The sequence below is a fragment of the Plectropomus leopardus genome, chromosome 19 (genome assembly GCF_008729295.1).
Source record: "Plectropomus leopardus isolate mb chromosome 19, YSFRI_Pleo_2.0, whole genome shotgun sequence".
Lineage (NCBI taxonomy): Eukaryota > Metazoa > Chordata > Actinopteri > Perciformes > Serranidae > Plectropomus > Plectropomus leopardus.
In genome coordinates this window covers 22,888,639-22,911,423 of record NC_056481.1, presented here as the reverse complement: position 1 = coordinate 22,911,423, position 22,785 = coordinate 22,888,639, and the positions used below count along the sequence as shown (strand labels likewise).

General features: G+C 37.5%; 1 protein-coding gene across 2 annotated transcripts in view; it reads right to left on the bottom strand.

Moving 5' to 3' along the window:
* Window positions 1-473: 473 nt before the first annotated feature.
* Window positions 474-22,785, bottom strand: part of LOC121959165 (zinc transporter ZIP11-like) — a 148,239-nt gene continuing 125,927 nt past the window's right edge. For both annotated transcript variants that reach the window (XM_042508370.1, XM_042508371.1), the window contains exons 6-10: window positions 18,795-18,962; window positions 5,984-6,053; window positions 2,299-2,397; window positions 1,464-1,622; window positions 474-1,344 (exon numbers count right to left, since the gene is read on the bottom strand). In XM_042508370.1, coding sequence (XP_042364304.1) covers window positions 1,266-1,344; window positions 1,464-1,622; window positions 2,299-2,397; window positions 5,984-6,053; window positions 18,795-18,962 — 575 coding nt within the window. In that variant the 3' untranslated portion in view covers window positions 474-1,265. The remainder of the gene's footprint in view (window positions 1,345-1,463; window positions 1,623-2,298; window positions 2,398-5,983; window positions 6,054-18,794; window positions 18,963-22,785) is intronic.

Below are 22,785 nucleotides of genomic sequence, written 5' to 3'. Positions count from 1 at the left end.
AATTAAATAGATTATTATTTTTAGATTTTTATGGGAATATTTTTAAATTAGTTATTATCTAATAATTATGAGAAAAAAATCATTGGAAAAATACTGGCCATGTTTTAACAGATTAAAGAGAATTATCTGAGATATTTGTTTTGTTTTTTTTTCATTGTAAAGAAAATTTCCTTTTTTTCTAAAATAACAATATTATTACTTCAGATTATGACAAAAAGTATCAGGGGGAAACATTGGCGCCTTTTTTCCCGAATTAAAAAGATTATATCATAATTCTGAGTAAATTTTTCTTGGGAAAAATTTTGGCCCCAATTTCTGAATTATGGGAATACTGTATTTACACTCTGAACTAAGAAACATTTTACAGAGATAAAAAATCTGCTCTTGTTATTTTTTTTCTCAAGTTAAGACATAATGTATCCAAAAAAAACACAAGAGGTGAATATAGAGGTCTTGAAACAATATGCTGGAAAAATCAGAATCACTTTGTTATTTAATTATACAAAGACTTCATGTTATTCAGAGTAAACTTCAGCATTTAAATAATTCAACATGGAACACAACATGTGATTCTTCAGACTGACCTGTAGATGGCAGGAGACTGTCTGTGCCCTAAAAAGAAGAAGGCACTACACTTGGTTGAAAATGAGACTATCAGTATAATAGAGATTAAGTAAAGTATGTAAAATCATAGTACCTGTCTGTCAGAATAGAGAACACAAAATCAAATCAATCAATGGCGGTCCCATAAATTACCAAATCAAACACCAGACTTCAAGTATTCCCATCATTTGGATATACAAAAACTGGAGGAAGTAAATTCAAATAACATTCATTTAACTTTCATAACTGAGAATTTTTGTTTTAAAAAACTGAGTTTGAAAAACTCAAAACAGCCTCTCAACAAAACATTCACAAGCCCTGGAATTAGGAGATTATTCATTAAATATGTATAAATTCTTTCCTAAATGAGATACCTGCCATTTGGCAAAAGTGTCAGCTGCTCTTAGGAAATGACTGCTAGCATAAAAATAAAACATATCAACTTCAAATACAGTCCTCCTCGCACCTTGTTTTAGAAAATAGTTTGTTTTTCTGTTCTCACTGTAGAATTTCAAGTAGCAACAATCAAAATGGATAAACAGTGTTTTAGAATAAAACACCTCATTTGGTCCCCTTTTTAAAAAAAACTGAGGTCAGCAGCACAGTGATGACATCATGGCCATTGAGTGTCTGTTGACATGGTACCAGTTGTCACGGCGACGTCAGCCCAGTCCTACGTCCAGTGACATCATGACCACGAAGCCCAGGATGGAGGTCCAGGATGCCAGCTTCCCGTTTCCACTGGTGACATCGAGTCGGAGCGAAGACACAGAGATTATTTAAAGACAGACACTTTTATCTGGTCATCCAATTCTCATATTATTTTATTTTATTTTTTTCCCTGTCCTTTTCCTTCTCACCTGACTTGAGCCTCAGGTATGATGTCATCCACCACCACGTAAACCATCGCCCCGGCAGCAAACGCCAACGCGTATGGCAACAGAGGTTCTGCCAGGACAACGGCGATGGCGCCCAGCATCCCAGCAATAGGCTCTACCATGCCACTAAGCTGACCATACCTGACAGGGAAAAGAGGAACAGTCAAGTTACACTGTCCAAATTAAGATTCAGAAGCCAAGCCTTTGCAAAGTGTTGTTTAACCCTTTATACTTGAGCAAATTGGATAGATTTTTTTTCTTCTAAATTATCAAAAGAGGTTGACAAACTACTTAACAAGAAATGGCCTGAAAAATCGCAAGAACTAAAAAAAAGTTACCTGAAAATAAGACAAAAAAAGTAAAAAAAAACACACGAAACAAAAAAAATTTAGAAAGAAATAAGCAAACTGAAATTAGTAAAAAGTTACAAGAAAATAAGCAACAAAAGAAAAAGTGAAAATATATCCTCATTATTACCTATTACATAGTTTTCTGGACATTTTGCCACATTTTTTAGAATACCTTATATTCTCCTCCCCTAGCTACATTCAGATCATTTTCTTGTCACTTTTTAATTTTATTTATTTATTTTTTCAATTTGCTGGACATTTTTTTTGCCAAGATGCTCAATATATTCTTTTCCTGTTTTTGAAAAAAATCAGACCAATTTTCTCTGGATTCAGAGTTTTAAAGGCTCATGAGAGGCATCTGAACGCAGCACAAGAAACTTGTCGATCCATCAGGTTCCAAGGGTTAATTATTGTACTCTGGAACACGGACACACGTTTTTCCTACACAGACACACGTTTTGCCTTACCAGAAAGCTGTCCATGATGAAACCCCTGAACCCCGCAGCGGCAGGCTCACTGCCAAGCCCTCTGGGAAATTTTGGATGCCAATACCAATGGCCAAATTTCTGGGGAGACAAAACAAACAAAAACCATATCTCTTTAAAACAATTATTAACATTAACAACCTACCTCTTGAGGGCCTATACAGTGGTCGACCCTGTGAGATACTTCCATGACCTACTAATGTACCTACCTGTACCTTTAACATTACATTACCAGGTGTTCAAGTTTAATTTCCTTCTGCCTATAAATGAAGCTTAAATGTAAAAAATAAAGACTTACAGACACCATAAACCGTGGGAAAGAAATGTTGCTTGATGAAGAGGAAGAAAAAAACAAGAATCCCAGAGCCACACTTGCAGCTTTGTGAAGCTAAGCTTGGCGATGCTTTGAGCTGAATGCTAACATCAGCATGTGAGCACGGCTGAAATTACAACGCTAACATTCAAATGTTTAGCAGCTATAATGTTGGCAATGTTTTGCCATCGTGGTTTAGCATGTAAGCATGCTACTTTGCTATTTAGCAATAAGCACAAAGTACATGGGATACATGGATGTCATTAGTTTTGAAGATATCTGATCACTCACTTAAGTTTTGTAATTACAATTTGGACCAGATGTTAGGAGCATGACTGCAGCATTTTAAGAGGTTGAAGGACATTCTGATATACATTGCCTACCTGACAGAATTACTTGCTCTACATTTGCCTTTTATAGAGAGGTAGGTCATTCTGTCATGTTTTATAACTGACTGATTTAACTATGGTTAGGATGTTTCATTAATGTCTTAGTATTTTAAATGCATGCCTACAATTTTATTATCTCAGTATTTATGAAAAAAATTGTACTCCATTGTGTACTTTTTGAGCAACACTCAAAATTCACTTTCACGATTTCTGACATTCCACTCTTTATCTGCCGAGGTCCGAGACCTGATGGAGGAGTATCTGAAGCATCTGCAGACCAACTTGGAGAGGCCGCAGCTTCAACTAGCTGCGACCCAGCAAATCGAGATCGATCTTAGTGTCCAGCTCACACGGCTAAAGGTGCAAAGCATTCATTTTTGACTTAATTTGAAAGCAACAAAATGCATTTCTGAACATTATATTTTTTTCTATTTTATTGTAAATCTAACTTTTCTCTCTAAGAATTCCCTGCTGTTCGATGAACAAATGAGCTCTCCACTTCTCAAGCAGTGGGTAAATGGAGCTGCCTTCCACACCCAGATGTTGATCCATTAGGCTCGTTTGGAGGGGACAGACGGGTTCAGAGCCATACTAGCAGCAAGGGTTTATCAGCAACAGCTCAACCAGCTATTGAAGACGTACAAGACCTACCCACAAAGTGTTACAATTGTGGAAAATGAGGGTGGGTCAAATCAGTGTTGGGGATGCATGCGTTGTTGTCTGTACTACAAGGAGAACCAGATTTTTATTCCACGATTTAAATGTATCAATTGGACCGATTCGTGGAAGTGTCTCCTTGACAGTGATGTGGCTGAAATTATGTTTTCTAAACGTCAGATTGCTTGGACAAAGACGTTTTTCTCCAATTTAGCAGCACAGATTCCAGGTCAAAATGGCCATAGACTGTCTATGTTTGTGTCAAAAATCTATCAGAAAAAAATTACAGAAAAAAACACTCAGCACTGTATATGAAGTTCAAATAAAGAGAAGAAAGACTGAGTTTGTTGGGTTTTTTTTTTTTTCAATGCTGAGGTTTCAAAGATGATTTTGATATTGGGTCAAGTGGTCAAAACTTGTAGAGAGGCTCAATTTCAAAAAGGTATAATCTGGTTCCATCATGCTAATTTGAGCAGTAAAATGGGAAAGATAAGAGGATCATCGGTTTTGGTGAGACAAGGGATTTCCAGCTGAATTGCCACCTCTCTCAGCAGAACCATCATGTAACCACTAGATGTCAGCAGCACAAAACAAAGCACCCAGCAGCTGCCATACTCTGTCCATCTGTCCAAAACTAGAACTGATCCCATCATTCATCCATCATTCATTTTATTCTTGACCCAGCTACTTTTAATTCTACTAAAACCTGATCCACACAGTAACATCTCCATAACTGTTGGATAGATTGCCATTATATTTGGTATACCCATGATGCCCAGAGGATGTATCCTGATGACTTTGGTGACTTCATCTAGCGCCATTATCAAGTCAAAGTTTTCATTGTCCAAAATGTTTTATTTTTATACTGACCAAATGCAACACACTAAGAGAAGATTTTAATCAATCGATTTGAGCATGTTAGCATGCTAATTCTAGAATTTTGCACGGGGCACTGCTCTGGCTCAATAGAGCCTCAGTGGGAAATATGGCTATGGTGTTGTTTATTGATTGATGCATAATGCATCAATCAATATTTAAGATGTCCACTTCACATAAAAGCACATTTTTACCACTTAATTTCTCAAACTGTGATTTACTGCACTTTGCATTGCAGAAAAGTGAAGTTGTGGATAAAATAGTAGGCAGAGAAGTGTGTGTACTTCTGCTGCACATTATGCCAGTTAATTTTTTTCTTCCTCTGAACCTACATTCAATTACAGGCAGGAACTAGTGAGTATTTTATTAGTAGCAGGGTTTCTACAGGTATCAGACACTTAAATTTATGCTTTGTAATAACTTTTTAAGATTATTTTTGACAAATGTGAGGTTTTATTTAAGGTAAAAGGTAAGTATCAAGGTAAGTATCTATATCTATCCATCTAGAGTATATATGAGTATCTATATAGTCCCATGCAGAGAAAGGTTTTATGTAGAAAAACTGTTATTAGAGTGTGTCAGGTAATGCTACATTTTGCCAACAAGTACAGTAAGTGCAAGTATAAAGTAGAAAGACAGTATTAGGTTTTGTGGTAGGTTTTAAAACTTCAGAGCTTAACAACTTGTTTTTTTTTTGACAAAAGGAAAATAAAAGGTGGATTAATTAAATGAGATAAAAAATGTCCTGAAATTACTCCATACATTTAAATATACAACCATTTAATGCGTTTTAAAATCTAATATTTATAGAATTAATTTAAGACATTGTAAGACTATTTAAAGACCTGCAGACATCCAGGTATACAGCAATGTTTCTCTTTGTTAAAGAGATAATTATGTTCACTTTTAATCACACAAATGGGTCCATTAAGAGATCAGCTGTTCATAATCAGCACCAGCTTGGTGCATCAACAGGTACTAACCAGACATCTTCTACCCCACAACTGCCTGTACTCTCTGCAGTACTATAATTTATTTATTTATTAATTTATTTACATTGGATGCCCATTAGTTGTTACCGTAGCAACAACTATTCTTCAGTTCATAATTAAACCACTAGATGTCAGCAGCACACAACAACAGAAGAGTTACAGGCACAATTGCAAAACCTGACAATGTTCTTAACATGAATCTCAAACCTTTAACTGTATACCTAAACCTAATTATTTCAAAGCTTACACAGAAAAAGCACAATTTTAATTTTATGTCTACTTACTATTCCAATCACTGGGATTGTCATTTTAATTGCCAGATCCATCAATAAATTAGGTTTGAATTATTCACTTCTCAATTGCCATTGCAAAACAAGACATTTTGAATAAGTGAAAATGTGTACTGTATGCATGCTTCTTTGCCTTGATACTAATCTTACCTGGCACTTTCAAAAGTAGCAGATGAAGTCTTTCCAATTGCTCCGAAGCCAACCCCCACAGCCAAACCCTCTGCAGAAAAAACACAGACAATTGATCCCTGTTAGTTTATGATTTGCCCTTAAACCTCTTTAAAGCACTCTGTTACACAGGGAAAAAAACAACATCTAGAGAAAGAGGAGAGAACACTGTTGGCAAAGTGTAGACCATAAGAGACTGACTGAACAAATCCATATGAGAGGAAAAGGGTATCAAGAGCATATGGAGAATATAAAATGACATGACTTCATCCAGTACATGAAGGCTTTGGTCTGTTCTTTCAGGCAGAACTATTTACACTAACAGTCTGTGGGGATCTCCAGTCCGAGTAATCTATTTTTAGTCTATTATTTGGTCTTACCCTCTTATGTCAGGTTTTGAGCGATGTACCGTGCTGCTAAGGTTTCAACTCTCTAACCATATCTGCATCAGTAATGTAGACTGTAGAGTGAAATGTATCTGCTAACCTCTATCCCTTACCCTAACCCCAACTGAACCAAACCGAACTGAACCCTTTAACACCATAACTGAGACATAAATATGATAATTCAAGTCTTATGTCTTTATTGCAAGGTTCCAACTTCTGTAACTGCAACTACACAGAGTTGTACAATGAAAAGAGGTATTCCTACAGTTGTGGCCACCACAATACAGAGCCAGTCTCTGTTCCCTCTTTGCATGCTCTTTACACCCTGAACAGCATCCATCTTCTCTGATGTCCTATTTGCCTCATTTGAAATGCCTGTCATGCATACTTAAAATACACACCATTCAAACAGAGAGTATAAAGGTCACAGTGCATGATGTATCTATGAGCGTATCTTTGTGTCAGAGAAGTATGTGTTTGTGAGTGTGTTGTGTGCATGTGCAGTCAGATCTACAGGCTATTTTGCAACTTATACTGAAATGTCAGTATTATGTCTACCTCATACACCGTCAAGCAGCTGTGTCCTGTCATGCCGTCGACAGCTCGGTTATTACAATGCTAAAACATGCTAATCTCCAAACATAAGAGCAAGCATCAAAGAGTTGTGCCCACAGATAGATGGTTTATTCAGTGACCCAACTGAGCAAATCCTAACACACTGAAAGTACTCCATTAAACCAACATTTTTTGAACTAAGAGCTTATTTGGGGTTTTGTAGTTCCGTCCTATTAGTTTGCAGACATTGATATATGCAAGAGTCCTGTGTGGCTTTCAAGCATGTGAAATGCACTTAAAAATCCAGAGTTAAAGGGTATTTTTCAACTTGGACTCTATTTTCTCATGTTTTGTGCTTAAGGAATCATGGGAATGACAGTTTTTTAAATTGGTCTCCTAAAGAGAGAGAGAGAGAGAGCAGTGTCCAGGCTACAATGTAACCACTCAGGGTATGCCGCAAAGTCAGCTTGCATCTGCTAAAAGTGCTTGATGCAAGCTCAGATTGGTAATGTAAGTGTCTGATAAGATTACTGAAAGGATCTCGACAGACACAGAGCTTTTTTTGTTAAGAGTAAGCTTCTTTTGAACCAGAAACATCACTGTAAAACACACTTCATCCAAAGTTGACAGAAACAAAACTCTGGTTTGACTGAATTAAACCCTTGTTCAACCCAGTTACTTAAAATATGCTGGCTCTAAACACATAACAATCAATGTTTATTTAAATGGAGCTTGGTAGGTTTGGCGATGGCAATTTTGGGGATGTTTGTGGTTTAAAAAAAAAAGGATGTTTTGCTTTATCCAAACTATTGCATTATTGAGCCACTCGTGAAAAAGTTTTGAGTCTTAAGTACATGTTGCTGGTCCAGGGAGGCGCAATGCATTCTAGTAGTTATAGGTTTTCCCCCTCTTGATCAAAAGTGACTACCACAGTTCTTTTTCTGTGGTCATGCAGCACCAACTTCAAGTTTCTTTTAGTTGTGTACACAACATGCTTGGCATTCAAGTGCTAAAGTCATGAGAGCGCCGCGGTAAGGTCATGGCAACTGAAGATTTCCACGTATGAGGTTGTAAATAGCATATAGGGGGCATTCAAATGGACTTGTCATATACACAGTAAACACGACCCCAAATGAACGCACCATAAGTAAGGCTTGCTGTTTCCCTTGGTTTTCTGTCATTGTGTTACGCTACGCTAACCAGCTGCTAAATGTAACTTCATATTAATCTCACAGAAATGGTACTAATTGTCTAACCCAACCCATGCCAAGAGAGTTAACAAGCCTGCTTCCCAAAATGTCAAACTATTGCTATGGTTCTCATAGTCAAATGGCAAACTATAGCCAACAATCCCCAACTACGGCAAGAACCGTCAACATTGGCGAGTCCTTGCCACTGTCATTATCACCTTGGGGGTAAGGCTGTCACCATGTTTGTGAAAGCACCTCAACAACCTCAAAGAACTAACGTGTAAAGAAAAACCACATATGTTGTCGCTACATACCGCACTCAAGACAGGACTTAGAAAAGAGGATAAAGATTTTAATGGAGCAACGCATTTCGCTTACATCAGGCTGAAAGAACTTCTTGTGTAACAGCAGACTTTAAGTTTTGCTTCTACTATCCCTCTTTTTCTTTGGGCAGGGAGTTGTTGTCATGAGTAAAAATCAAAAAGCAGGGCTTTTAAGGCTTCAAACTATGCATCTGTCCTCTTTTATACAAAAAGGACTGGTCCCTTTCAACCCCTTCTTTCCATCCCTGTGTTCCTCCACTGTTAGCTCTCTCTGACTCTCTTCCTACAATATTAATAGCCTACATCAAGCTACTGCCTTAAACCAAGAACAAGTGACAAAGATAAAGATAAAGTTAAAGAGAGAATGAGAGAATTATAAGAAGCAAAACAGAGATGAAAGAAAGAGACCATGCGAAGGCAAGAGAGTATCCTGATGCCCCTGCAGCTGCAGACTTCAAGAGCTCACAGGCAACTTCAGCACCATCTAAGGCCTGTCATTACCTCTGATAACAATGCACTCCGGTTCTAATCAGCTTACCACCAGCCCATTACAGGCAAACATACCATAGAGCCATTACGGGCAAAAGCACCCTTCAGTTACAATGTGTGTCCCCTGTGCTATTCATCTCAATCCTCTGGAACTGTCTGAGACGCCATGGGGCCAGGAGAAACTCTATCCGCACAGAAAAACCTTCAGCTGATGGTGAATAAAACATGAGCCAAGAGAGTGTCAGTATATGCCATTTGGCACAGCTCGTACAAAAGCTGGGGGCAGAATCAAAGTTAATCTCAACTGATTTAAATTGGTCCAACAGATAGCAGCATCACTGATATTAAGCTGTTGGACCTGTGGAAAATGTAATACATCAGTAAGAAAAACAGTTGTATCATCTGCTCTTCTGAATAAAGAATAAAGGTTTTCCGACAACAGCTGCTCACCTGTGGTAGTGCTACACAGCTGGAAATGTGCGCTGGGGGTTTGGGAGTGTTTTGTTAGTCCACTGAGCTGGACGTTTTTGTTCCAAAACAGAGTCCAGGGCTGATAGGGGAGCACTAAACGCCCCCACACCTGTCAACTCTTACTCATGAGACTCGTGTTTTAGTGTTTTGCCGACATCTTACGGTGGTTAAAGTAATATCTCATGGATTGTTACAATATTGAACAAACTAAAGCTGCACTTTCCTGGCTTTGGTTGCAGCACTAAGCTGACAGTAGAGGCGTTGGGGCAGCTGAAAGGGATTAGGTGGTCAAGTCGGCTGTGGTGTGGCTGAAGCAGAGAACAATCTGCATTAGAGCAGAGAGTAGTGCCTTTGTTCCACACCGAAGACCTGAGAATTTATGTGACTGAGATGAGATTAATGTGACTCCCGTTTTGTCAAGACCAGGATCTTGTCTTTGTACTTTTTTTCCGTACCTTTGGAGTGAATGGTTGAAGAAAGTCTATGTGGAGTCTACACTTTTCCATCCCATTATATCATAGTCATTTGGCATATAGTGTTACTAATACTGATTTGTCTGATGGCAACTCGATTGGCAGAAAAAATGTTGCATTGACGCAAAAAAAGCCACTGGAAAACAGCCACCAAACGCTTAAACAGATTCTGGAAAAACAGTGACAAAACACTAAAAAAGCCACCAGCAAAACAGTGACAAGACACAAATAAAAGCCTTAGGAAAAATATTATGAGATGCCAAAAAAGCTGATGGAAAACACTGACAAGATGCTGAAAAAGCTACTGGAAAAACAGCTACGGCACACTAAAAACTGCACGGGGAAAAAAGCAACAGTGACAACACACTAAAAAAAGCTGAAAAATGTCTCACATGCCTCAACAGTGTGCGAAGAATCAAAAAAGGCAAACATGCTTGATGAATTGAAGTAAGTGGGGACCATGTGTAACAAGCAATCAAGCAAAATTACATAAAAAAAATTGATTTACAAACTCTAACACAATTTGTGTAGTATGCTCAAGGCTTCCCAAACACAATTTTCTCAAAACCATTGCTGTTTAAAAATATGACTGATGCATTCCATTCAGTTTCCCAGGCACACCAATCATCTATGCCAAAGATCGTTAAAGTCTCTTAAATAAAAAGGTTTTTAGCAAAAATGCATGCTGGGAAGCACTGATCATATGACATGGATTATATTACCCTAGTTTAAGGTGGTGCCTCTTTACTTCAATTCATTAAGAATGTACAGTTTTTGGATCCTTTGTTCATTGTTTAAGCATGCAAGAAAGATTACTTTTCAGTGAACATGCGTGTGTTTGGGAAGCACTGAGAATTTGGCAGAGTAAATTAGATTTTGATTATACTGCCGTAGTTTTGAGAGAGTTTTTAAATGCATGTTTTGATATAGTTTTTCTGTGGTTAAATGCTATCCTCAATTATTTCAATTCATGATGAATTTTTTCCTGTTTTATTTTTTGATTCTTCGTTCAAAGTGGAGGCATGTGTGAAAAAGTCTCAGCTCTGAGAGTTTCTGATGAGTAATTGATATACTCATTTTGGAATTAAAACATTTTTTTAAAAAAAGGGTTGTCAAGGAATCAGAACAAGAATCATTAAGACCTTAAATGTTTCTACAGTGTCAGTTTTTTTTTCAAAAACAAATGCATTAAAAGTTGAAATAAACTCAAGCAAGGAAAATATAGTGTAACTGTCAAGTAGGGCAGACTGGTTGAGATGATTCTTGAAATTGTAGCTTAGCGTGAGTTGTCACTCCTGTCAGCAGAAATAATAATAATGTTTGTATTGTCACCTGTGCATGTCCTTCTTTGTGTATTTTTTACTCCCTAGAGGAAACTCTGATTTTGTGTGTGTGTCTGTGGGTATAGCGCGTAGTCCCATCCAATTCCTGCTTAATGTTCTATGCTCTTTTAAGCGAGTGTGACGATACTGCTGCTGACAGCCCATTGTCTCAGCAGCCACTCATTTCCATTGCACTTTCCTTTAATCTCGTCTCCTCGCTCGTCTACACTCCTTTTTCAACTGAGTCTGCCATTACTGCGTTTCCTCTCTCTCAGCTACCTCTCCTTTTTGTTTCCCTACTGCAGAACTGTGATGTTTTGAGTTAATTTTACTCCTCTTTTCATCTGCTTCGTGGTGAGATGTTTTCTTTCAAGCACATCAAAGTCCCCTCTCATCGCTCTTTAGGCTGTTGCTTTTTCATCGTTCTATAATCAGAGGTAGCAAGGTGACATTTTTAAATGTACAATAATCTCATGGATCATAAAATACAAATTATTTGAGTGAAACCATGATTTCATGCCCTGCAACAGTACAACATCTAAAGAAATCTAATTAATAGTAACTCGTCATTTATACTCAGAGCAACCCCAAAAGATATTGCATTGAACTAAAATACCATACTAAATGTTCTGATGGAAATTCTCTGTAATATTAATTTTTAAATAGTGGTTTGTCAAACTAGTCCCTAATTTCCCCCTTTTGGCATTATACATTCAGGGTAATCAACACTTCCACAGTAGTCATTCAGTCAATACACATGGTCGTGCCTCACCATCCTACTGCTCTGAGAGTCTCTTTATAACTGAAATTGTGTTCTGAGAAATTCTGATTTCTTCTTCTTTCTTTAGTCCAAGGTTCAGCCACTATTATAGAAACTCGACACTTTGTGCACAGATGTTTTCCAGAGTCTTTCAGCTCAAAGGGCACAGTCCTTCTTTTTCCTGGCTTTTTGCTCAAATGTCTGCAGAAAGGGCTGAGTTTCACTGATGGTAGCTTAACAGTGGTAAAAACATTGATTGCGCTGTGTATTTTGTATGCAATCCTACCTTCATCTTGTTTTGTTTCTTTCCTTCTTCTCCTTTTTTGTTTTTCCCAGCTCTTTATACGTATTTATGCTGTTCGACTTAAGGGTCAAAGCTGAGTGTGGGGACTATGGAGCGTGTGCAGAACACCTCGGTCAGTTCAGGTGCGATTGAGGCATAAAGATGAAGAGTAACATGAGTAAATCAACCCCAGCTGCATTATTTAGGTATGTTAGTTCGACTTTGAGAAACTCAGCTAAGTACGATGTCTGTCAGACTAACATTTTTATACTTTTAAAAGTCCAGTTTCAGTCGGAAAAACACAATAATTTAAGTTTTTGATGTTAGGAGTACTGACTGCTGATCGGAACTTGAGCTGATAAATACCTGTGACGACTGCAGAGCCATTTGTCCTAGCAATGAATGCTAATTGTAACCTTTCCCACTAAACACACAAAAAAAACAGATGTTAATGGGTTGTTGGTGGGTTTTTTTGTCCGATGGGAAAGGGGCTTTATTACTTGGACTGCTGGCAGTAGCTGTCAAAGACCTTGCTCCATCCATCACACTAACAGGGATCAACCCTAATGGTGGGGAAAAAGGACGGCCATCAATCTCCTGCTCAGTTTGATGGGCCATCACCAAACTTCTGTCAGGGCTCTGTCTCTGCAGTGTAATGAAGTTTAGAGCCTCTTTGAGAATTGCTATGTTATTATGTAGCTGCTGTTTGTGCTTTTCAAGAGGAACAGAATGATGCATTAACAGCTCCGGGGTGAGGGCTTCTATTCCCACTGGGACAGCTAGGTGCCAAAAAAAAAACCAAAAAAAAAAACAAATAAGTGCACTTCTCACACCCTGGGAAAAAGCACTCACCAAATGTCTGACTTTTTCAGCACCTCATGAAGCAACAAATTACTGTTCAATATCACTTTTAAAGCCGAACAAAAATTCTTATGTAAAATAGGCCTCTTTCATCAGCGACAATCACAAAATGGGGTTATCACAGAGTTGAACCACTAAGAGGGAGGATGAAAAGTCCTCAGTGTCTTCAGCTGCTGTTAAATTACATGATTACTGGGTGAAGATGCACTTCAAAGAAAACAAACAGATCTGTCTTACTGCAATTTTGAGCTAGAAAAATTATACATAACACAAGAATGCAATAGGATGGCTCCCACAACACATAACAGTAAAGTAAATATTACTTTTAAAACCTCTAGAGAGCATCACTAAAATCTACAGGATGATTTTTTTTACTTTTGTTACCTTCCTTTCAAAATGCATTTGCCTTCAATAGTGTACTTTTACTTTAAGGTTTTGTATATGACAAGGTCCAGTGTGATTTAGGGGAATATATTAGCAGAAGTGGAAGATAATATGATAAGTATGTTTTCTTTAGTGTATAATCTTCTGAAAATAAGAGTTGTTGTGTTACCTTAGATTGTGCCATCAATATCTATGTAGGGAGCAGGTTCTTGTCCTAAGAGATCGCCACGTAGTACTGCCATATTTTGGCAGTAGCCCGGAATGGACAAAGCAAACACTGGCTTTAGATAGGGACAGTCCTGTTTTCACATCAGCCACCATAGTTAGTAGCCCCTCTGCAAACAGCAGTGGCAAAGCACTGACTTTTTTAACCTAAAACTGCTCTGCAGTGTTTTTAGTAAAGCACTTTGTGTTACTGTAAAGCACTTTGTGTTACTTTTTTTGTTTGAAAAGCGCTTTATAAATAAAGTTTGATTTGATTTGATTTGATTTACTGGTTCAAGTCGTCAGGTCAGTTCCTTTGTTGCTGAGAAATGAAAGAAGAAAAGACCCAAAAATAAGCAATGTAAATTAGCTAAGAAAAGAGAGAGGAAAGAAAGCCAATATCTCTCTCTCTCTCTCTCTCTCTCTCTCTCTCTCTATATATATATATATATATATATATACACACACATATATATTATATATATATATATACACACACACATAAAATAAACAAGGATACAACCAACTTAAAGGCCCTAAAAAATTATAATAAATCAGAATTTTAGATATGCAATCTGATTATTTAAGGGATTCAATTCAGAAACATTTCTTACCAAGTTGCTCATTGGCCTTTGCATGGAGTTTTTGAGAGTTCAAAAGGTTCCAAGCTAATACTTGTAAAAGGCAGCACAAGAAAAAAGATGGCTCTCCAGGTCCCAAAGCGCTATAACAGACTGTTTTGCACTGACTAAGACACTCGGTCAGTTACAAATTGAAAACACGACTTAGTAAGTCATGTGTGCATCACTTTACAACTTTGACAAAATGATGTGTTTTTGTTTTTGTGGTTGGGAGTTGGGACTGTGGGGGGTATTTTTCATTAACATCCTCACAGGAGATCGCTGTGGGTGGAGCGCCACCTACAAATGCGTGGCTCTATGCACGCATATTAATGTGGATCAGATTATATCTACACAAGCATAGAAATGTGAAGCACTTATGTATATTATTCATCAGTATATTGCATATATTTAAATTACTGGGCCCTATTGTAAGCGCAGTGACCAGTAAGTGGTTCAGCTCATTATTGAACTGACCCTCCACATTAAAATTCATATTTAGTGGAGTACCACCATTTATTCCCCTCCTACACACGGCGTGGGTCCTTAATTTGCTTTTTATCCACACTTCCTGGAGCAATCTCTCCACAGTGTGAATGTGATAGAACGAATGAAAATCAGTCAAGTGCACAGTGAAAAATCATTTAAACCAGTGAAACTGCATTTTCTCATAAATTATGGTGGCTACACTTTGATGTGAACAAATCGATAACTGTCCATAGATCAATGCTCTCCTCATGATGCATTATATATTTTCACATTTAATCAAACCATCAGATGAATGTAGTGAGTAAAAACGTGCATTGGTGTCCTCACAAGCTGTTGAGAACTCTCATGAAATCACATTTGACTGTAGAAGCCTGACAAAATGAGACTGCAGCAATAAAAAAAAATACAGAGACTCTTTGCATAATTTACAGCGCTGTGTAAAAATAGGACACACTTGCAAAATGTTACATGGTCTTCAAATGAATTTAAATGAATGATATAATGAAATGATAAAATTATATAATTTTGTGTTGTAAATCTTGCAAAACACACTTAATCAAATCAAAATAGATAAAACGTCATACAGTAAATTCATCACAGAAACACAAAAATTGTATGTTTATCACTGACTTTTTGTTGCAATGGCGGCATGATTGGCTGACTGGGTGTGTCTTAGCCCCCTCCAAGCCCTCCCAATTTTTGAGACTTTTTCTTTTTTTTCACATTCCAGGGAGGAGGCACTCAGACTAAAAGTGGAATGTCTGGTTACTCTTTTTACAAGAGAATAATATAATTGATTGAGAAAAAACGTGAATGTTTTGTTTTGTTCTCAAGTAAATGCTTCATGCTTCCATCACTCTGCAATGCATTTCTTTTTCCCTTTTTCTGTCCACATGGCAGATGTGAAGTAATTAGCTATTATCATTAAATACTACTCACGCAAGTAACATTAAAATAAGAAAAACATGAAACATTTGTTCACTATAGTGAATAAAACATTTTGTTTGAGGTTTGGGATTCAGTGTTTTGAGCTTTGCATTAACTTGTCGACAGCATTTTACACCTCTCACAGAGTCAGTTTGACTGTTTGGATTAAGAGTTTTGCACATTGCAAAACACAAGAGATATTATGGTGTCTCAAGTGCAGTTTACAATGTTCAATCGAGATGGACCAACAGAGATAAGATCATATTTTGGAGCAGACTTTGTTAGGAAAAAACACAAGGGAAATGGGTTTAGGGGATACGGCAAGTCAAGATATTTGTGTTTCCAATTTCACATAGACTGTGTGAGTGGGCTTTATAAGCCCACAATGGGAACAATTCCCAACACAGTCCTATCTATCTAATAAGATGACAAAAAGTCCCCACACACCTCTAAGACACACAGAACTGCGCTTTCCTAACTAAATAGGTGTTAGTTATATTCTTGCTGTCAACTCTAGAAATGTCAACAATGACTGTTAATTGCTTCCCCATTGTTTTTTCTATGAATTGAATAATCTTCATTTCCTGACTCAAATGTTTAGTTTGGAGCTGTTGTTTCATCACTGACCCCAGATATCGAGCACTACTCTTCCCTGGGCGTCACCTTTGATGTTTAATTGACACGTCATTAGACTAATTAGCTCATTAGACTTTGACACAAGATTGGCTCAGCGTAGTGTTCAATAATGCAAAGTGTATTCCAGGAGAAAACCTGTCTATTTGGCTGTTTTTTTTTACCATTAATATTCCAAGCCAGGCAACAAAAAGGAGTATTGACATTTTATGAGCATTTCAACCTAGACTCGGAACAAAACAACCCGGACTGCTAAACAAGATTTAGTGCCGGATGTGGCACAGCACCTCCACTGTTGGCTGTGCGTGGAGCTCAGCCCCAGGAGATCTTTTCCTGATGAATTGCATATTGTTTGGTCCTCTAGAGGTTGTTTTATTTAACTGATTTAGCATGTATGATGCATGAGCTGGTCTCTCTCCTCAGGTGTGTTGATGACTAAATACATCTAAGATCAGCTCGAGCAAACTCTCCATTTGGGTTGAATTATGTCAAGGCTGCTCTGGGTTTTCAGTTTAGGCCATTAGGCACTGGGATTCCTTTGTTACTGTGGTTCACATGTTGCCATAGTCACATGCATTTGCTGTTGTGTGGCAACTTAAAGAAAAGTTTGTCCATTAAATGACCATGTGTAGATCAATTAATAATCAAGTGTGACCTTGAATTTGTGAAAAGAAGGTTGTTTTTCTCTCATGCCTCCACGGTGAACAAAGAATCCAACAAAGGCAAACAGAAGAACTGAGCATACTGGATAAAGGAAACTTGGATTATACTGTACGAGTTGTGTGAGTGTATTTAAACGTGTTTTGATAGTTTTCATGAATTTAAGTAATTGTGATCTTCAATGACTTCAATTCATGTAGATTTTTTTTTGATTCTTCGTTCACTGTGGAAGCTTGCAAAATTTTTCAAAAAAAGTCACTTTTTTGAGTGAAGAATTCTTTTAAGGTCATTTGCAATATTAACTCGAGCTTCTTGATTTTCCTTTTCCTATTAGAAACACCCCTGTCCTCCTGGTGTCTGGACTTCTGTAGGAAAAGCCAGAGCAGACCAGTGATTCCAGTACTTTTTTCTGTCATAATCTCCTTTAAAAGCCTCCTTTAAGCCACTTGCTATCCAACAACTAAGTCAATCGTGGTATTATCAGGTGGTGATAATATTCGGTAAAGCTGTAGCAGAAGTGGTCAGTAGGAATAGAATTTAATTTAAAAATGATTATCAAGAACATTAACTGCATGTATCTTTTTACCCACAATTCTCACTTCATTTCTGTTGTGCAAATTATCAAGACTAATGGCAGCAGCTCTGTGAGGCTCCACTCAGACACAGTCCTTAGTCATTAATTCTGCATGTATTTGGTCAGAGACATAAATATTGAACAATTTGAAAAAATTGATATAATGATGGCACTAGAGAAAAAGTAAAGGGATCACCACAGTGATTACAATTCATCCTGAGGGGGGCATGAATGTGAGTACAAAGCTCAGGGTAATTCATGCAATAGTTGTTGAAAATTTTTACTCAAAATCCAATATGTACAAATCCATCAAATAGATGATAAGATATCCCACAGGATAAGTGAAAATTTTATGGCGCTGGAGGAAAAGTAACAGGATCACCAGTCAGTAGGATCCTCCCCTGGGGACCATGAAAATCCATACGCAATTCAGTACCAATCCATCAAATGACTGTTGCGATATTTCAGTTTTGACCCATATGATGGACTGTCTAATCAATCGTCAGATCGACATTTCTATCCTGTCAGCCATACATACTGACACACAAGGACACTCACTGACTATCTTGACAAGCTAACTTAAGGTCAACATTGATCTCAAAGATTTAGATTTTTATGTGTTTGATGTGTCTTAATGAGCATCATGAAAGCTTCCTGTAGTTTTGACATGTAAGAAAACAGTGAAGGGATTTCACTGGCCATTCTTCACATCTTCCCTTGCCAGAACCAGACTTAGAAAGAGCCTGCACAGCACAAATTACCTCTTTTTGTCTAGCATTTGCCTCATTTTGCTTTTATACCTTCTAGACCTTTGCTGTCAGGAGTGGGGTCCTTTATTCCTGTTGTTGTAAGGATCCTATTTTCTAACCAGCATGGTACTCATCACGTTTTGTTGTCAGATGACTGCAAAAACCTTCTGGATGTGTTATGTTACCTTGGTCACAGCTGATGATTTTTATACAGATATTTGTGATGGTATACACATAAGTAAACCGCCACTCTTGTCATATGGAACTTATGAGTTGGGGTTACATTTATAACCGTCATGATTTTGCAAGGTGACTTTCACACTCTGAACAGCGGTGACAGAGCAGAAGTATATTCTAAGAATTAATTTGAACTCCACTGACAATTCCCTTGAGAAATTCCCTTGTCAGACACGACAGACATCCTTATGGCTCGTTCTTACCTGGAATGTTGTGGATGGTGATGGCAACGATGAGGAGAACAATTCGTCGCCAGCTGCTTGCCGTCTGTCCAACCCCCTCTTGTTGCTTGCTTCCTGTTTCGTGTCCATCTGAACTGTCTGAATGAGGTCCTCTCCTCCTCTGGTACACGTCTCCATTTTCTAACTTATCTGCAGAACAGAGGAGAATGATGATGAAAACAAAATTCAGCAAACATTTACACATATATACAGTATGTATCCCATATCAGTTTAACATGTAATTTAAAACTTTGGAAGTTGGAAGTTTTCCAAACAGACAATCCACCAATCACTGCTACTTTGCAGTGAGATTAGTAATGTGTACATAACTGTGACAGTAGGAAAGGTTTGATTTTCTCTCTCAGAGACTCCCTTTTCACTCTTGCATTACTTTTTTTGTGCACAACCCCATATATATCTTCAAGCACAGACTATCTGGCCCAAATGCCATCAGCCCCATTTGTGCATTTGATTGTGTTGAGATTACAAAGACACACAAAAGTTACAGACCTCTTGGAGAAGGTTTAGGGTGGCAGCGCGATGTAGCCACTGTGCATGTGTTATGCCCCATTATTATGGTGTGATATGGTGCCATGACTCTACTCACACAGACGTTGATAAAAGTCACATATTACTTTGCTTCACACCCTGTTAGTATTCAGTGATCATACTTCACTGTGATATATTTACAAAAAGTTGCTTGGAAAAACTGTGTCAAGAGGTGCATCCAATGAAGCCTAACAAAACAACTCAAAACTACAACAGCTAGGCTAACAGTGCTAGGATTCTCATCTTAAACAAAAAACATCCTTCGTTTGTCACTATATCAGTCCAGTTATCAGCATGGTGATCTCTATTCACAGGTTGATGACAGGAAACCAAAACTCTTGTCATATTAATCAGTGCAAGGTTTTTTTTTAAATGTATTGTCCATTTCTGTGTCAATTTGCACTTGTTTCAGAATAGTCACACTTCAGTTATTCGGCTATTTACACCCATCCCTATGATGCATTATTATGTATCCCGCTAGGTGCTGTAATTGACAAGTATTCATCACGTTGATGAGTCAAGTTCGTAGCAGGTCATGGTTGGGGCTAGTACTAGTCAATCTTGGAGGTTAAAGTGAATTTACAAAATGTATATAAAGCTGCTGAATGCATACTGTGTACTATTTTAGCAGAAAAAGCTGAAAAGACCTGTTGGTCACATTTTGAGGTTGCTAGGATGCCCACAAATATACACCTAGGTGTAAATAGCATTGTTGGCTATGGACACCTGGGTGCAAGTGAGTACAAATTTGTTTTTTCAAGCTGCAGGTTACTTTCAATTGTAAAATCAGCGATTTGCAGCTGATATGCTAAAAACACAACAGCTAATGTCTATGTTTATCCAGTTCTCACCTATCTTTGATGGAGTCTGAAGAGTGCCACCAATATGATTATAGACTTTTATCAGTTTTGTATTACAGTCATTTAATGAACTGATACATTTGTGCAATTGTAAATTGACTATAGTATTTCAACTTGCAATACCAGACTTTTTGGCTACTTGGGGGCAGTAGAAACAAGCTGTAAACACAACACTAACAAACAGTGTTATCACCTATTGTGTTAATATGGTAAAATTGTTAGCAGACAGTTGAGTCTTTACGTATCTAGCAGATATGAAGCATTCATTTGAAGTCATTTTCTGTCGACCTGATGAATGTAAGTCCATTATGAAGTCTAGTTTTAGCTCCATTTTTGGTCTCCACCAACTTTTGATACAAAAATTGGTCTCTTAAGCTATTATATTCTTTACTGTGTTCACCAGCTAGTTGCTAATGTTGTCTGTGTGCTTTTTGGTGCTGGGTGGGTAGTTGTCAGTAGACTGAAGTTTTAAAGTTTTTTCTGATAACAGCAGCCTCTGTGTCTGGAAACAACGCTATGAGAGTAATCAAAATAAAAAATAAAGTAAGTTACATAAAACCAATCAGCTGAAAGATGCTAAACTATAATTCTTTATGGAACAACACCTTTCGCATACAAGTTGTAATATGATCCATTGTTAATATAAAAACATTAATTATAGACACTTTGAATTATACAAAACAATGATAGTCAAGCTTGTAAATTATTAACTGACAAATTCATTGAGTTCACCGCTTGCTGTTTTATTTGCAAATGTGTGCCCATAATATTTAATCTTACCATTGTGCTTTCATTTAGGGATGTTTTAGTTTAAGCAGTGATACCACACAATTTCCATTACTGTTCTGTGTGCATGCAGGAGGCAGCAGCCCGGTGCATCTGATAACAGTTGGTTAATAACCTCCCCAAAACAATCTTATTCTCCTCTATGCTTTGGCAAATTTAATGACCTTTTTAGTATTTTATTACATTTTTTAATTTTGAGATTTTTAAAGCATAATTTAAATGCAAGTTATAATTGTTTTTTGAATATATCCATTTCTTAATGGACTATAATTAAACATTTAATCATCTCGGTAGTGCCACTGCAGACTCCATAACTTTTACGTCTTACCTCCCTGCAACCTGTCCACTCTAATTACCATCTGCTTCCATCTCTGTCTCTCCTCCTCCCCTTCCTTCCCTCTATTTGTCTCTCACACATATGCATTCTCAGACACAAGAAATTGACCTCTATTAGTGCATTCCAAGTGTCTCATTTTTTCCCATGTAGGCGGCTGTAAATTGGAATTATCTGGCGTGCAAAGGTCAAATGATCTGGATTTTTGCTCTGGGTGCTTCCTCAGTCAGTGGACGTTTTCAAAGGCCAAATACCCAGAATCCACTCCTATCAAATTGATCGTCCCAAACCATTCAACCATAACAAAGAGTGTGTGATACAGGCTACATATTATATGCATAGTATATGATATACTAATAAAAATATGTACATGTTCATAACAACATTAATATCATAATGCAATTCAGTAAATTGGAATTATCCGGCGTGCAAAGGTCAAATGATCTGGATTTTTGCTCTGGGTGCTTCCTCAGTCAGTGGACGTTTTCAAAGGCCAAATACCCAGAATCCACTTCTATCAAATTGATCGTCCCAAACCATTCAACCATAACAAAGAGTGTGTGATACAGGCTACATATTATATGTATAGTATATGATACTAATAAAAATATGTACATGTTCATAACAACATTAATATCATAATGCAATTCAGCACAAAAGAGCTTAAGTAAATATAATCTTGAAGCCTGTAATGGTCAATTTTTGTTGACACTGGCACTGAAGCATTGATTCAACCCTATAAACATTTATATTTTTCACTTTTTGTTGTCCATACAGTGGACATTACATTACACCAAATGATGCACATTATATTCAAAGAGTCCCCTTCCACATAAACCAAGGCCAGTGATGCTGATTTTAGTAAAACATGAAAGCCTCATAAATTAATATGGCCTCCAATCATCACCTCTCTGACACAGTCTAATCAAAAAATCATACACTGCCGCACCTCTCTCACAGGTAACGATTACTGCAAGGTGGCTGTCCTGGACCTTTTTACCCCCTGTTTTGTACACTGTGTTATACAGAAATCAATTTCTTGCATGATTTTTATCTTTTACTTTACAGTGCGTTTCTTCGGCTGTCTTATGCTAACACACAACTAATTATGCATCAAGAAATTAAGAGAAAAAGAGAAAAAAGCAGAATAAGAGCAAGAGAAGGTGTTCTCACGCCTTCAAACACAAACAAATGAGTGGAGCTACAGTACGTGTTGCTTTGAAAAGCCCACCGATGCATGAGGGTGTGTGGGTATGCATATGTATGTGTTTGTGCACTGGATTGCCTCCTAATGTCACTGATGTAGGTTTAAAAAATCTATAGCACACGGTCAAAGCAGATAAGATGGTTGTACAGCCAACCATTACAAAACTGGTGGAAAAATTTGAAAAAAGGACAAAAACACGACAAACACAGAGATGGAATGAAAGGCAGACGGGAGCTG